Source organism: Polistes canadensis, unplaced genomic scaffold (genome assembly GCF_001313835.1).
Source record: "Polistes canadensis isolate GaletaPanama2010 unplaced genomic scaffold, ASM131383v1 scaffold_141, whole genome shotgun sequence".
Classification (NCBI taxonomy): domain Eukaryota; kingdom Metazoa; phylum Arthropoda; class Insecta; order Hymenoptera; family Vespidae; genus Polistes; species Polistes canadensis.
In genome coordinates this window covers 373,149-386,698 of record NW_014569688.1, presented here as the reverse complement: position 1 = coordinate 386,698, position 13,550 = coordinate 373,149, and the positions used below count along the sequence as shown (strand labels likewise).

Below are 13,550 nucleotides of genomic sequence, written 5' to 3'. Positions count from 1 at the left end.
TCTCTCTCTCTCTCTCTCTCTCTGTCCCTCTTTCTTTTTATATATATTTCTATTTTTCTCATGGATAAGAGTTTGGTATTTTTTATCAGTGATACTCTGATAGCAAGTAGTTAATAAAAATTTGTTTTTTTTATGGAGATATTATGTGTAATTGAATTAGAGGATTTAATTAAAAATTTAAATCATTGGTTAGTACATACTATGTGTACTAATGTTTTGTGATTAAATATAGATTGAAACTGGAGAGGAAAGAAAAAAAATAAAAACTCGTTTGGTTTATTTTCAAATGTTAAAACGAAAGAATGTAACAATTATGTATCTAATTAAAAATTAAAAATGATTTAAATATATTAAAATGTATACATTAATTATCCGTCTGTATAAAAATTAATTATAAAATTAAGTTTAGAAAATTCTTCGTGTCTATTTATATCTTTAAACGTAATAACGTAGTAGAAAGGTGAAAGAGATAACTGGGTAATAATAAATATAATTAATAAACCTGACTAAAAAAAAAAAAAAATACATTTTTCATATAAAACGAGAGATTAAAAAAATGGATATTTAATTATAAATAAAGATTCGAGAATGAATATTTAAATAAATAACAAATATATATATATTTGAAAGTGTTTAAATATATACGAAAGAAATTTACCAAAAAATTACACATTGTTCGATTAAAATCATTGGAATAAAGGGAAATAGAAATGGATCATAATTCAAAGTAATAAGATACAGGATGAACGTCGTACTTGAAAGTAGAATAATTTGCTTTTGCAGGAAGATGCCACGGATTCTCGTTATGAGAGTATCGAATGAAATACAGATAGAGAGAGATAGAGAGAGAAAGAGAAAGAGAGAAAGAGAAAGAGAGAAAGAGAAAGAGAGAAAGAGAGAAAGAGAGAAAGAGAGATGGTGAGTCGCGTAAACGAAATTAAACCGATTTGGAGGCAAGCCAGCCATCGCGACGTTGGTTTCGCGCTACATCCCTCTCGACATTCCGATCCCTCGGATCGATCCCTTCCTCGAGGGACGAACAGGAAGCGTAGGATACTGGGTGGGATCAGCAGAGTCCTGATTGGACGCCCATAATCAGGAATAATGACCGTGATGCGCCAGAGTGATGCACTACTAACGACCATACTGTATCATTTCTTCCTTTGAACGATCGACATTTTCCACATTTTTTACTTTACCAATTCTAATCGATCTCAATAATTACACATCTATTTCATATTCTTATATGTTCCAAGAATAATATTTAATGTTAAATGTTAAATCGAGTAAAATAATGATTTTTATTTTCATTTAGACGAATCTTCGATAAAATGGAAATGGATTTTGGGATTAATATCATTTATGAATTAATATCAAATATATATATGGAATATATTTATTTAGCTGTTTATAGTATGAATATTTCATTGAATACGGATAATAGTGAAATTTTCTTGATATTATTTCTAAATATTTCCTAGTAAAATATATCATATTTACGTTTTTGTTTGATTGATCAATGAAACGAAATGAATAATCATTAACGATCGTAAATAAAAGGAAGTAGTATAGGGAAATATTTCGTATTTATCATTAACAATAATCGAATGAAATTTTCACTTTGATAAGCAAACCTATGGGACATAAGTAGTAAGTAGTAACTCTAGTATACGTGAAAGGAGATTGTCATCGCATATATGCAAGTTCTCTCGCATTTACGTGCGATCGATCGCGTAGTATAGGTAATAGCAACTAGCTAGTACTACATACAAAGGTAACTAGTAAGGGGGTTGGTTACATGTAGCATACATAGTTCAACTCTAATGGCGTTTCTTCGAATGTGTTCCAACCAAGCAACAACGACGACGCCTGCCTGTATGTACTTGCTGTTTCTCGGATCTGTTCTCTTCGCTAGATATTCGCTAACATAAGTCGTCGTTGCGTATCTCGCCGTTGGTCCAAGCTATTTTCTTCTCGGCACGTTCCTGTCGTCGGGTCTACGACCAAAAAGAACAAGAAAAAAAGAAAACGGGAGGAGGAGGAGGAGGAGGGGGGGGGAGAAAAAAAACACAAGGAAAGACTCCAGGCGTGTATAGCGACTTTGCGGTAGTCCAAAAATAAGCGTCTTCAGTGTAGTATTATAGTTACCTATCTTATGCTGTATTCTAAATTCTTATCTTCATTTTCTTATTATGGTATTTTCATTTCAATTAGAAAATATCTCTGGGTGTGGAATTATATTATCACGAATAGTTTTAATTATTTTTTTTTGTTTTTTATGTTAGCAATAGCGTATTAATATTTGTCACGTTTTTGACGTATTAATAATGTTGATAAATTGGTTATAAATTTGTTATGATAATTATTAGAATAATAATTTATACAATTGTTTAACTCGAATAATTACATAAGTTACAAATATGCATAAGGACAAACACGAGTATAAATCGTGATCGGTCAATAATGTATTAACGTGATGATAAAACTTTGATATCCTGATTAACGATTAATAATAATAACAATATTATTTATAAAACGGATTAAACTTTTCGATATAATAATATATTAGCAGAGAGAAAAGAGTATGGATTAATAAGAAAGCAATAATAAATTACTTATGGTGCGGAAATATTGCGATTGCATTGTGAAATAAATTTGAATAACTAAAAAGAATGAAATTATACTTATCTTTACCAATTAAAACGAAATACTTTACCAAACGAATAAAAGAGAAAAAAAAGAAATATACATACATACATAGTGAGATAGAAAGGAACAGACATAATGAAAGGGGAGAAACAGTAAATACATACTATTCACAATAACGAACGAATGAACGAATGAAATAGTGAAAAAGAAGAGCGAGAAGAGTCAGATTTTCGAGAATTTTCGAGGACACGGGGGAACGACATAAAGCGTGGAAGAACGTGTTTTGAAAAATGTCGTCGTACGTATTACATGCTCGAGCTATTAATTGCGTATACATGCGCTTCGATTCTCAGTTTGACACAGAACGTTCGAACAAGAGCTACTCTCGTAATTCTCAGTTCCCTTTCCGTTCTCTCCCATCTCCCATCTCTCTCTCTCCTATTTTCTCTCTATTCTGTCTCTCCATTCTGTCTCTCTCTAACTATAGTTTTAGTTCTCTCTCGTTCTCTCTTTCAATCGCGTTAGGTTACTCTCCCTGTCTCTCTCTCTCTCTCTCTCACACATAGTCAGTCTCTTTCTCTTTGTCACTCTTTCGTCATCTCTGTATACCTATATACATACATTTTCCATCCAACCCTCCTCCCTTCTCTCAACCCCCTGGCCTAACTCCAAGCTCCGGCTTTCCCCTCGACAGACCGGGCCGGACCTGCGATCGATTTAATAACACGGCCATTTTCTCAGCTCGCGGACTCCTCCTCCTCCTCCTCCTCTTACACCTCCTCCTCTTCCTCCTCTTCCTCTTTCACTCTTCTCCCTTTTCTCTCTCCCGTTTCTGTGTTCTTTCTATTTTCTCTATTCTCTTTCTCCATCTCCTTTTCCTTCTCTCTCCCTTTCTCTCTCATTTTCTTTTTCTTTCTGTCTCTTTTAAAGCGATGCTGCCAGCTTAATCTCTCGTCCTTTGCTTATACGAAACTTTTCCATTTCTTCTTTTTTCATCGTCATTTTCCTACCGAGATGGGATTTAATGGAAAGACCGTCCTTTTCCTTACTCTCACCACCCCAAATCCCTCCCCTCCTGCCCCCTGTTCACCCTTTCTTCTCCCTTACCAACCCCATTTTTTTTCTTCTTCTTCTTCTATTTCTTTTTCCTACCCCTTCATCCATCTTCGATGGAATTGAAAACGAATATTTCCTTCGTTTTCTTTGTTCCCTGTCGAAGTTTCGCTGACTCTTATTTTTCTACATCTGTCTCTCTCTCTCTCTCTCTCTCTCTCTCTTTATATTTTTAAGAATAATGTGCCAAATCGTAGACCAAAATTAAGTGGACATTTTTCTTTTTTTTTTCTCTTGTCCTTTCGACAATTCAACGGGGCATATTAAATGCCTTCATTTAATATCGGAAAGAAAACAACTTAAGATATCAAATAGATGATTCAACGATGCACGAGGGGTGGTAGGAGGGAGATGCAACATTGACATTGTTTCTTGTCATACGTTTCAAATAAACCAATTTTATGATTAAAAAATTTAACCGACGCACGTTACGTATTATTGTTTCGCGTATTCAAATAAAAAATGCACGCGATTATAAGTGCATACATTGGTACAAAAAAAAAATGAAAAAAAAAGATAAGAAAAACGGAAATGAAAAAGGAACCCTTTTTTTTTTTTAAATTGGATTAAATACTCGCACGAATAGAAATACCGACTTGATTTAATTTGTAATCGGACAAAAGTTGGGGAAAACATTAGTCGATTTTGTCAGAAAACGTGTGTGCGTTGTCAAATCAAATATTTCCCAATCATTATTATTATTATTATTATTATTGACTTTTTTATTTTTGGTTGGAGGATAAGAGGGGAGGATTTGTCCCCCTCTCCCCCCCCATCCCCTTTTCAGTTTTTTGATGCAATTTTGTTGTATTGGGTCTGGCCGTTGTGTTGGTTGGATTTTTAGGGAAACAAATCGATTAACGGGTGAAAACAATGTGTTTTACCCTGCCAGGAAGGTCCTTTAATAACGGCAGCCCGAAAAACAGGAAATTAGTGAGGCGCGGCACTGTCGTCGCGCTTCAGTCGATAATACGACGTTCGACTCTAACACAAACGTTATTCCCCTTCTCCGAATGCTTAATCATAAATCGATAGTCGTAGTGACGCATCGTTCTACGGGACACAACGTCGAGTATTATGTCTTCCTATTTCTCGCATACACGCTCAACCATATCTAATAATTTAAAGAAATTTTTCCTATTTAGATTTTGCATTCTATTCACGAAAACTTTTTCATATAAAATTGTAATAATAATAATAATAATAATAGTCATAATCATGATTTCTTTTAGTAACATTTAATGGTTTCTCGATAAGGGCGGTAGTTTTGTTACGGGACCTTTGTTTCTTTTGTATTACATTGGAGGAGAAAAAGAAAAAAACATTTATTTGAGTTATCACACACAGAAGTTGTTATTTAGTGTAATAAAGGACAATGTTCAATGGAAGGATGAGAGGTGTCAGTATTTTAAATAAGTAATAAAATATGTATAATAGGATATTAGTACGATCACTATTTCTAATTACTTTACTATACTACCAATATTTCAAATATATATATATATATATATATATATTTAGTATTAATAATCAAATATTAGTATACATCCTATATCATATACATACATAATATTTAACCGTCATGCAATACTGCCCCTATTATACGTATTAAACATTATCTATAAAATATTGACTAATTATTATTTATACCTAACAAAATATTCATATATTAACCCATTATGTTACAAAATATTGACTAAAAATATATAACAACAATATTGGCCCAATAAATAGAAGTCTAATGTAAATACATAAACACATATACACATCCCCATATACATATCGATTTACTTGCTCCTGTTGAAAGACTTCTGGCCGAGTTTTCGAAGCAAAGCTTGCAACAATTTTTCCCTCTCTTGTCGTCAATATTTTCTCTCCCCTCCTCCCCCCCCTCTCTCACTCTTTCTCTTTTTTTCTTCTTCTTCTTCTTCTTCTTATTCTTTTTAACGACGTCGACATCGTTGGGAAGAAAAAGCGAGCGATAAAACTTCGAACTCGGTAAATGAAAATTCAATTTATGTCTAGATTTTACAACGGAGTTGGTACCGACCAACAGAAAGAGAGAGAGAGAGAGAGAAAAAAAATGAGAGAGAGAAGCCATTATGCGGTAACTCAGCGAGCAAAGTGTAGTCGTTATAAGCCGGCCGTGGGGTTCAACGACCGGTATAAATTAAAGCGCCGCTGCTTGGATTTCAATGTCACGGCCTTGCTCAAGGCCACGGTACTCGTAGCAAAATCAACGGTACATTTCTGCCTCTTCTCTGACAATAAATCGTACAAGCTGACTCCTCTACTATGCATGTACTCTACGTCTACACAATGTTCCTGGCACGTCGTTAAAGCACCAAGATTAAATACCCCAACTTTCTCCCTCTCGATTCGATTCAACCCTATTTACCCACCCCACCCCCCACCATCCCCCATTCCCTCCCAACGAATGAATAATTATCTCGATTTTGGCGTAAACAACATTTTTGTATCTAATTTTAATTAATTTCTTTTTTATAATCATTCAATGTGGTGATATTGTCAAAATTGATTATATAAAACTTAGGTTTCATTCTTCCAAACAACACGCGACACGTTACTTTATGAAAAATTAACAGGGGATATTATAACACCGAAATGAATATTCTAAATGTAAACAAAATATTTGAACCCGAAGAAAAATACAACGCTATATACACGTAGGTTCCCGAAATTCAAATTTGTCCAAGACCCTTATTGAATCATCATTGTTCTTTCAAACACTCGTTACATTATTTATTATCATCAAACGATCAATTTTGTTTCATTTAATATAAACATAATAATTTAGTGATTAATGTGTGATAGCATTTTTCTAAGAACGTTGGAAAAAAAGAAATGAAAAGAAATACTAGACGTGTATTCGTATTTGAAATACCCATTTAAAAATGTAGTTTGAAAAGGAAAAATAATATGAAAGAGGTTTATGCATTCTATGTATATTATATACCGGTTGTAAAAAAAGGGGGCCATTTGATACGGGTGTTTTCAGCGTACTGGCCACGAGGAGATAGCGCAGCTTCCTCTCTTTTCGGCGGGATGCCTGGAGGCTACGGATTGGGGGCACATCATTTACCGTCGGCTTACGCCATTCTTGGCCGTGGGGGTTCAGCTCCTGGTTTTGGGGGTCATACACCGGCATCCGCACCACCACCACCCCCGTACTCGCACAGTAGTCTCGGTACTCTCAGCGTGGCTGCCAGTCAAGCTGCGAGTCTGGGTAAGTGGATTTTCTACCCCTTCAATTTTCTCCTCCTCTTCTTTCTCTTCTTCTTTTTCCATCCATACTCTTTATTTTCTTGTCTTTTTTCAAGCACGTCAACTGTCCGAGATTTTTACTATCGACCACAATTTTTCATTTAGATGTACATTTGTATTTTCTTGATATCAATCAATTTATATTGATAATTAAGATTTTTCAAATTGAATTAATGAATAAATTTAACGATATAATTAAAATTTGGAAAAAGTAATATAAAAAGAAGATTGTAAAATATTGTATGAGTTATATATATATGTATAAATTTTTTTCTTAATTAGGTATCACACCTGCTAGTGCAGCATGGTGGACAATGGCCTCTCATTTAGCTGCCCAGGACTACCTCGCGAGATTGCAGGGTGCGACAGGAATCCCAACTTTTCCACCTGGCGCGGAGAGTATTATACCGCCTTACCCTGCATCTCTGTTGAATCCCCCATCCCTTTCGTCCCACAAGTCTACCAAGTGTAAGTAAATCATCGAAATGGAAATATATCGTCGATAAACATTATCGCAAATATGTTTATTTAAATATTTTTGTGATATGAAAATAAAATATAATCGTGTTGTGTTTAATCAAATGATTTGTTTCTATTAATTCGTAGCCAAGTCGAGTAAAAGTCACAAGACACCGGCGAGCAGCAGTAGCAGTAGCTCGACAACGACGAATATGACGAGCAGTAGTTTGCCGGTGTCGAGTCAGGCCACGGTAACACCAACTCATCACAGTACCTCGGCAAGCACCACGCCAAATACGCAAACTAACGTTGTTAGGTAAGTTCATCTATTTTAAATCTTTCGATTATTTTTATCTACTAAATTTTATATCACATCGTTGACCCAGCGCACCGCCATTGAGAATTCAAGTGTTTATCGTCCAGAATTTAGTTATTCAGCACACGGGTTTTTTAATATCAGGAATTTGATTTCTCGACAAGTTGGTGATACTTGTTGTGCATAATAAAACGGGTGGGCTGTTGCGTTGGGCTTACGACAATTAATAATACAATAGAGAAAAAAAAGGACAAAAAATAAGAAAAAATTAATAAAACGAAAGAGATCGTAAATGACAATAAAAAAAAAAAATAAATCAAAGACTTAGAATAACATTTCCTGATTTTCTTTCACGCTTCGCTGCGATTAACAGCAGCTCTGCGAAGGAAGGAAGGTGAGGGGATTATTACGATCTCGATTTCTTAGTGATTCATTTTATATACCCACGTGTTAGAATAAATTTATAATAATATATATATATATATATAAGAAAAAAAAAAAAGAAATATATGGAAAGAAGGAAAGAAATAAAGAAAGGAAGAAAGGAACATTGCTCTTGTTTGTTTGTTGATTTGTTTCTAGTATATAAACGTTGTTTGATTTTTTTGTAGCGATCCTAGCAGTATATTGGGAGGTGTGCGTTTGCCTCCTGATACGGAGATCATCAAATATACCTCGAGTATAGTCGGTCCAAAAGTTCCTGGTACGACGAATCGTGGCAGGAAGAAGACGATCTCCTTGGATACACCGAGTGTCAGTGTTCATCCACCAGCGGTATCCACGTTGAGTGCACATCAGACGAACACAACCTCGTCGTCCTTGATGTTGGAGCCAAGAAAGTACAATCGTACAGGGGTAAGTTTCCTTTTTCATTTAATTCTTTCATTTATTTTATTTTTCAAGTGAAATTCGATCATATTCGTAAAGTGAATTTATCGTTGTAAGTCAGGAAAATGTACGATTTGATTGTAGACCGAATCTAACGAGTATCGAGAGACCGTAGATCGTGTGGAGGTGATCAAATTACCGGCCCACTCAACCAACGGTTCTGTTTTGTCAGCACCGTCTTCGTACACTAGTGGCAATAACTCGACCACCTCCGCCAATGACTCAGATGCTCCATTAAATTTATCCCTTAAACCTTCTTCGACGAGTAGTAGCTCGCCGATTTCCGGTAGTCAACCGCTCAGTCAACTCAGCAATCTGAGCCAATCTTTGCTTGCCTCTGATCGGACCTGTGAGTATTATATATTATTATAAATGATTATTATATTGTTTCGGGAAAAATAATGTTGAGTTATAATATCATAAAGTTTTGTCATTTTTACTTTTGTAAGTTTTGTGCATAAGTAAATGAAATAATATTTTGAAACGATTTAATATTATTCAAAAATGATTTCATCATTATTAATGTATGATCACTTGAATGAAATATTATGAATTAGCGAGACGAAAACCAGGACCAAAGCCGAGAAGAGTGCCACAAAACTCGGTACCAGTCCCAGCTTCTCCTAGTCCCTCATTGGCACAATTATTTGCTGCTGCGGATTCGCCCCAAAGGCCGAGCAGCGGTAGCGAGGAAAGCGAGAGTGCCAGTACGACTCATCACAAGGATGGTCGTCCACGAAATCTTGGTCGTGGTGTTTCTAAGCCGAAGAAGAACACCGTAGCGTCGTTGCTCGCACAGAGCAGAGCTTTGGGTATAAAACCCACTCCAACGTTGGATCCTAGCGTGCCATTGTCACACCAAGTCTCGTTGCTGAGGTCGAACATTCTTGCTGCGCAATTGCATGCCTCGGCAACAGGCCAGGTTGACGACAAGAATCAGGTATAAATTCATGCGTTCCAATTGCGTTCACTCAATTCTTCATTTGTTTTATTTCAATATTGTTCATTTATTTTTTTGTTTTGTTTTATTTTTCCTTACATTTAACAATCGATACGATTTGAGTTTTTTCTTTTTTGTTTTTTGTTTTCTTATCGTAAAAAAGAAAAAGAAAATGAAAAAAGAACGTACGCGTTCAGTCACGAAGAACAACACATCATTTTCTAGGGTTGGGCCAACGGAAGCGCCACGCTTTAGTTTCTTTTCACTTATGATTTCGCACTAAAACCATTCTCCCTATATAGCGATCTTTACAGGAGAAGATGAAGAACAAATTGCTGGAGGCGTCGGGCGAGGAAAGCAATATGGATGTAACAAGTGAAAGCGGAAGTAACACCGACGTCGTCACCGACACAGACGACGATAACGCCGAGGGTACGCCCAGTGCTAAGAGAAGAAAGCTTAAACCTAGCGAAAGGGATCTTCAGATGCCCTTGGAACGTGGTTGGAAACGAGAGACTGTTATTAAGGGACTAGGAAAGACTGGAGTTATTAAGGGCGATGTGTCCTATTATAGTCCCTGTGGTAAAACATTTAAGTGCAGTCCCGATCTTGTCAAGGTGAGTTGCATTCATTTACAAAAATTAGATTTCAAAAGTTCTTGAATAACTACACTGAATACGAGATTTCAATTTGGTTTCGATTAAATGGTTTTGTATGGGGAAATAGATGAGGAAAATATTTCGAGTTTTCGGCATAACTGTATCCAGTATTTATTTATGCATACTTACAAATAATATCAGTTTCTAAAAAAGTGTTTTTTTATATATATATATATATATATTTAGTTTATATTAAAAGTTACGTAGAGGTTGACATATTAAAAAGAATCATAGATTCGAAATCAAAAAAAGTGAACTCTTTGAAAAAAAAACCATAAATAATCCCATTATGAGAATACTCAATAAACATATTTTTAACAATTAAAAGAATAACTTTTAACAAGTTTCTATATTGAACGTATCGAATTAAAAATGTTCGTAGTTTTTGGAACAACAGATTCCTGCCGAGCTGACGACAGCGAATTTTTCGTTTTCGTCCCGTCCATTGGTCGGTGAGTTTCTCCAGCCAACGTTGGGTCTGGCTGAGGCTGAATTTGTGAGGCTTGGCGCGCAAGAAGTAGCGAGACGTCTCGAAGAGATAAGAGTTGCCGGAGGGTTCAGGGACATACGAACTACGAACAATCAGTACGAGAGAGACAAGCTGGCATATGCGAAGAAACTTGCTAAGGAGGAGGCACAACGACACAAAGAACAGGCCAGGTGTGACCTGTTGCATTTATCGAAACTCGACTACTTACCTACTACTACTACTACTCCTCCTACCTACATATGTCGTTAAATTTAACTGCACGAATCTCGTCGATATGTAAAACAAAACCATTAGTGAACCTTGATTTAACCATCGTCTATCGCAACAGGCTCATCAAGGAACAAGAGAAGACGGAACGGCAAGAGGCAGTCAGACGGGAACGTGAAATAAGAAATCAACAGCTTCTCGAGGTAAGTCATCATTAATATATTCAGATTTTTAACTATCGTGTTTCCTTTTTTACACGTTTTTTGTCTCGATCTTGTTGTTTCATTCACAATTAAAACTGTTTTCTCTTACTCTATTTGGGATTACCTACGTTTTTTTGTATTTTGTCCATATGTCGTGCGTGTCGCATGCTCTTTTATGTGTGTTCCATATTTATATATATTATATACACTATTTATTAATATATATATATATCAATATATATATTATATATATATATATATATATATATATAGATATGTATGTATACTTACACATATATATACTCTACTTTTTATATATATATACAATTTCCTCCAATGAAAATATTCTTCTTCAAGGAGACTCTTTTTCTACTCGCATATATATACCCCCTTGGCCCCCTTTCTTACTACAAACCCGCCCCCCTCTCTCTTTCTTCAATCAAACCCCCTTTTAGAATCATCCCTCGTCTCTCCTTTAATAAAAAAAAAAAAAAAAATACATGAGATCACCTAATAGCTGCAGAAAAAAAAAAATATACATATATCGCTAGCAATAGTGACAGGAGAATCCAGCATGCCTTCCTTATTATTTTCCCTTAAATATATAAAAATCGATTATTTATCATTCGATACATATATATATATATATAAAATATATACCTTATTTGTCCTTTTTTTTTTTTTTTTGTCAGAACATTTTCATTTTCAATATATATATATATATATATAGATTTAATTATATCGCTGTTAGTCTCTCACGAACGTGTTTATTTAGTCGTCGTTATTATTATTATTATTATCATACTAAACGAAAATATTCATGTGTGCGCTGCATCTCGCTTTATTGTCTCGGTCCTTCGCTCGGCAATTTTCGACGTAGCCGAGCGAAATAGATTGAGATTATTCACATTGGTTTTATTTTGATCATCTACTTAAGACGGAGAACCGTGCAGCTTTTAGATAATATATCTAGAAAGAGAACAATTAAATGATCTCTGAAACGGAGACAAATGGTAATTAATATTTACATATACATCATGTTATTGTTATACTGATCTCGATATCTTTACGTTTCTGTACTTCGGTTTATATTTACACTATCTCTTTATCTTTCTCTCGTTATCTCTTTCTTTCTTTCTTTCTTTCTATATCTGTTTTTTTTTTTTTTTATTTATTTGTCTCGAGGAGCACAAGTTGAAATTAAAAAATGATAACTGAATATTAAACATTGTACAAGTTTTTCTTTTTTCCGTATCTTCGAGATATCGAAAAGTAAAGATGTCGATGTCAAATACAAAATAATACAATGTCTCCAGAATTTTTGTCCGAAAATTCATAGTGATGTGTATGTATATATATATATACATATATCTATATACATAGATAAAAAAAAAAAAAAAGGAGATGGTTGCGTCGAAATTAGTTCCTCGACGTATGGTTTTTTTTTTTTACATCACGATATAAACGCACCACACCAATAAACCACCCCTCCCCCCCCCCCACACCGTCAATCCTATAATTCCACCAACAATCTTGAAATACCGTGCTTCTTCTGTACGCAGTAGATTACTTTCTTAATATAAATGATGCTTTTCACGGATATGTGATATATATATTTATTTTTTGAATAGATGAATTTTGAAAAAAGAGTAGTTCGAATTCTGTGGCCTACACGATAATCACATATTATTATATTATGTGATAATAATCCTCCTTGCATTTCGAAGTGTTGATTCGGCAGTACCAAAAGGGCCGGTTTAGTCTGCCATCGATATTTCAATCCTCGATTGAAGACTCGATTTATATATATATATATATAGATACACGCATACATAAATATTTTTGGTCCTGTTTTAATCCCAATAGCCTAAAATCGGTATTAACATTTTTTTTGTTCTTTCATATTTTTTGAGATGTAGTAAAAAATAAAAAGATGCGAATAAATAAATTGGAATCAGAAGCAGGACCGAAAGTAAAATTGGTGATTATCATGCGCAGAAAATAATTATTAAAATTCATTATCTTTTTCCCATGTTTATATATTTGATCAATATTTTGTTAAATAAATGATCAGTATTTGGAATTAATAAATGTTTAATACATAATTAATATTTGATTAGTAATTTGAATAAATTATCAGTATTTATAACAAGAAACAATATTGTGTCAAGGTTTCGTGAAGGTTATACGATCGTGCAAAGTGCATAGAAATTTATTTTTTATTACAAATACCGATCGTCTATTTAAAAAAAAAAAAAAGTAAATTAATTTAAATAAATATTTCAAATGTGTGTATGGTTTAAAATTTCCAATTTTTTGCGCAAGATAAACATGAAGGTTA

General features: G+C 34.4%; 1 protein-coding gene across 14 annotated transcripts in view; it reads left to right on the top strand.

The window, feature by feature from the left end:
* The window catches only part of LOC106788498 (bromodomain adjacent to zinc finger domain protein 2B-like), a 39,604-nt gene that overhangs the window by 6,190 nt on the left and 19,864 nt on the right, over positions 1-13,550 (top strand). For 9 of the 14 annotated variants that reach the window (XM_014751800.1, XM_014751804.1, XM_014751803.1 and 6 more), the window contains exons 2-11: positions 6,782-7,009; positions 7,330-7,515; positions 7,654-7,822; positions 8,196-8,216; positions 8,434-8,677; positions 8,795-9,059; positions 9,268-9,650; positions 9,953-10,267; positions 10,692-10,969; positions 11,128-11,209. In XM_014751800.1, the coding sequence (XP_014607286.1) occupies positions 6,782-7,009; positions 7,330-7,515; positions 7,654-7,822; positions 8,196-8,216; positions 8,434-8,677; positions 8,795-9,059; positions 9,268-9,650; positions 9,953-10,267; positions 10,692-10,969; positions 11,128-11,209 (2,171 nt within the window). The remainder of the gene's footprint in view (positions 1-6,781; positions 7,010-7,329; positions 7,516-7,653; positions 7,823-8,195; positions 8,217-8,433; positions 8,678-8,794; positions 9,060-9,267; positions 9,651-9,952; positions 10,268-10,691; positions 10,970-11,127; positions 11,210-13,550) is intronic. The other 5 variants (XM_014751797.1, XM_014751808.1, XM_014751801.1 and 2 more) reach the window with 3 other exon arrangements.